Source organism: Sesamum indicum, unplaced genomic scaffold, assembly GCF_000512975.1.
Source record: "Sesamum indicum cultivar Zhongzhi No. 13 unplaced genomic scaffold, S_indicum_v1.0 scaffold00240, whole genome shotgun sequence".
NCBI classification, from domain to species: Eukaryota; Viridiplantae; Streptophyta; class Magnoliopsida; order Lamiales; family Pedaliaceae; genus Sesamum; species Sesamum indicum.
Window position 1 is genome coordinate 2,261 of NW_011628134.1, and position 3,938 is coordinate 6,198.

Below are 3,938 nucleotides of genomic sequence, written 5' to 3' on the forward strand. Positions count from 1 at the left end.
TTTTGGGTAAATGTAAATTTCATTAATAAAGAGTAATGGTACAGTACAACATGTGATCATCAAATGGTTTCTCCCTCAACCCAAGGGATACGCCATAATCTATACAATGCTCGTGTACTGACTGACGAAGTTAAATCAACGCTAAGAATCCTCTGTATGACGTCATCGACAATTAGGATACTCAATGTGGCCGGTGTCCGCTCAGTGTGTTCAAATCTTCTCAAATTTCTCTCCCTCCATATGTGGTAGACACTCGATGCAAGTAGTGTACGGTAAGCGTTATAAATAATGTGCTTACCTCTCCATTTCCGCGTTGCCCATTCAATATCTGTTCCCCAATCCCTGTTAGGCCAGTGAAAACGAATCCATCTGCGGATCTCAAAAAGGCATTGACGACTAAATCTGCATTGGAAGAATAAATGTGAATGAGATTCTGTAGCTCCCTCATCGCACAATATGCATACCCCCAGGTGAGATAGCCATGATTTGTCCGTGGTAGGTAGTTTGCCAAGGATTGCGAGCCATAAGATGAACGAATGACGAAGAATCTTCAAGGATCCCGAAAGTAGTGAAGACCATCCTACTTTCGGCTCGGGGGGGTCAAATAATCGGTAGAGGGCCTGAGTAGTAGGTTTCCCTTCGTCACATCTCCACACCACCCGATCCTCAGCTCCAAGAATAAGCGGTAGGTTATGTGTGATCTCAAACATTCGAAGTCCGTGATGGTAGGCCATTGCCACTCTCCTGCTAAAATCACCAAACTGAGTTTTGCAGATTTTTCAAGTCTAAGATGACGTGGACCACGAGGGAACCGCTCAATAAGTGGACCCAAGTGATGCCATGGGTCCTGCCAAACAAAGAATCTGTCTCCATTTCCAACCTGGTAATCCACGATAGACGAGTCCCATGCCTTCCGGAAGTCTCCATTTCTGAAATCACGATAATCTACTATCAGGATGTCCCAATCCACTGTGTCATATGCCTTCCGGATGTCAACTTTCAGAGCACATCTAGGAGGTAGACGAGTCTGGTTATAACCCGTAAAGAGTTCCTGTGCTAGCATGATGTTATCTCCAATGCTGCGTCCCGGCACAAATGCCGCTTGGCATGGATTGATTAGTTTGTCCATTATCACACTCAGCCTTTGGACAATGAGCTTTGCAATGATCTTATAAAGCACATTACAGCATGCTATGGGCCGAAAATCATTAACCGTCATAGGGGAATGTACTTTTGGAAGGAGCGCCAACAGTGTAGTATTTATCTGCTTCAGAAGTCGGCCTGTACGAAAGAAGTCCAGTATTGCCGAAGTCACTTCCTGTCCAACAATAGGCCATGCTGCTTTGAAGAAGCCCGATGAGTATCCGTCCGGGCCTGGGGCTTTGTCCTCAGCAATGTTAAAAACCGCCTGTTTGACATCTGCTGGTGTGAACGGTAACAGCAAAGCGGTAGATTCCTCATTACTCAGAATGTGCCTAGCCCACGGTCTGAGAAATCGAATGTCAATAATTGATCGTCGTCTATCTCCCCCTAGCAGGTTTTGGTAATATGTGAAAAACTGATTAATAACTTCTTCTGGATCAGTATGAGTGGATACCTGGTCATCGTTGATCTAGAAGATCCTCCTTGATGATCTTCGTTGGGTAATCTTCCGAAAGAACACTTGGGAGCACTGATCACCTCCCTTCATCCACTGCATCTTCGCTCGTTGTTGTAGCATAATTTGTTCCAGTTTTGTTGCTTTGGCCAGTACGAGTCGACAACAGTGTTCTAGTTGTATGAATAGCTCATCTCGTCTTCTTGAGCTAACAAGAACTTGTGTTGCTTCAAGAAACCCTTTCGCCATTTGAACATTGTGCGATAGATCCCCTTTATTTCTCCTTTGCTCTCGGAATATTGGTTTCAGTGCTTTGAGTTTGCATGCCACAACATAGATAGGCGTACCAACAATGTTATGTTGCCATATATTCCGCACACTAGGAATAAACTCAGGTGAACGAGCGAGGTAGTTATCGAATCGGAACATACCTCCATACTGCTGTTGTCGGTCCCCATATATTTCCATTGGTGAGTGGTCTGAAGTGCATGGTGTAAGGATCGAGTAGAATGTGTTAGGGAATCGTGCCATCCATCTATCATTTATCAACATGCGGTCCAATCTTTTCCAAAGGTTCCGTGGTGTCGCACTATGGTTGTGCCATGTGTACCACTCTCCCTGCATGGGTACTGGTAGTAGTCCTGTATTCTGAATGGCTGCATTAAAGTCTTCCATAGCTATTCGGATATCCCCTGATGTGCCACAAACTTCGCTGAGGTCGCGAACTGCATTAAAGTCCCCTCCAATCAACCATGGGATATCAGCACACTGAATAGCTATATTTTCCAAGACACTCCATAACTCTCTCCTATCAACCACCTCAATAGCTCCATAAGCGATAGTAACAGCAACTGACTCATGGATTGCACGAATATTAATAAGACAATGAATAAATTGCATTCCACATTCAACCACTTCAACATCAATAAAATTATCATCGCATGCAATCCACACCCGATTACCAGAAGATTCGTAATCCACATACCATTTCCAATGGGGTAATAGAAAAGATTGAATTTGAGCTGCATTATTAATACTAACCCGAGTTTCAAGAAGACCGAGAAATTGTAACCTGAATTCAGCAACGATGTCCTTCACTGCTTGCTGATGGTCTCTTTTATTCAGGCCACGAACATTCCATATTGCTGTGTTCAACATGGATCATGAAGTATGGGGCTGCGTTGATTAGGACCCCGGGCTATATCATCTGCATCGTCAATTAAGTGTAGAGCATCGAATGTATTATATACTACAATCTCCTTACCCTTCTCCTCACGACTTGCCTTCAATCCACCTCCACGAGAAGGCACTGCCGTACCCCTATCGTTTTGTTTCTCCTCATTTCTTGAAGTACCAGCTCTCATTTTATCATTATTCGAAGCTTTTCTTTCATTGGCCAATTGCGTTTGGGGAATGATAGCTTTCGGCACATACACAGCTACCGGTGGTTTAGTGGATTTAAGGGGTTTATTCATTGCACAATCTTTCGTCATATGTCCGATCATCATACAACTCATACATTTCGGAGGTAGCCATTCGTATTCGACATCTATCTTACACGGTGTTTCCCCTCCATCCTCATTCGGTGTCATGATTATGACATGGTTTATCAACTTCTGTGTAACATCTAGTATCACGCATACACGAGCGAAATCCAGTCTCGTGCATGCCCTCGTTATCGCATCTGGATATAGGGGCTTGCCCACTCCACTTGCAACTGTACTCAATCCTTCCGTTGTCTAGTATTCCATAGGCAAGTGCCGAAGTTTAATCCATACAGGTATATGCTTCTGTTTCCTCATAGCCATACCCGGTTCCCACTTCTGGAGTACTATTGGCTGCCCTTGGAACAGCCTTCTGGAGTACTATTGGCTGCCCTTGGAACAGCCATGGTCCGCCTTCTATCACCTCTTCCATGGCAATGATATTTTTAAATTGAAAGAAGAAAAAACCATTAGCTGTCACGGTTACCTCTCGTAAATCGGGACAGACCGAATGCGCATATTCCTTCAGATGATGGTAATACGGCCGCTTTCCCAAAAATTATCCAACTGCAGTAGTTTTCCAACGCTTAGCTCCATCACGCACAGTATCTAAGGATGGACGAACCACAACCTCACCATTTTGCGTCAATGGGGCTATATATGAGAGTGTTTTTCGAGATGAATTATTGAAGTCTTGGGTTTTTTTGTTATCAATTACTGAGTTCCCATGTTCATGTAATGGAATGTTGCCAATAAATAACCCCGTCGGAGCAATAACCCCGTCGGAGCATGATTCGCAAGAGAGGGAAGCATTTTTTCAAGCTATTTCGCAGGCTGACATCACCGCTGACGTCAGC

General features: G+C 44.2%; 1 protein-coding gene across 1 annotated transcript; it reads right to left on the bottom strand.

Moving 5' to 3' along the window:
• Nucleotides 1-757: 757 nt before the first annotated feature.
• On the bottom strand, nt 758-2,497 carry LOC105179922 (the record flags this gene model as incomplete). Its single annotated transcript, XM_011103579.1, has 3 exons — nt 1,681-2,497; nt 1,039-1,530; nt 758-969 (listed from the first exon to the last, which is right to left on the bottom strand). Coding segments are annotated over exons 1-3 (1,521 nt in total), but the record flags the coding sequence as incomplete, so codon positions are not given.
• Nucleotides 2,498-3,938: the final 1,441 nt, after the last annotated feature.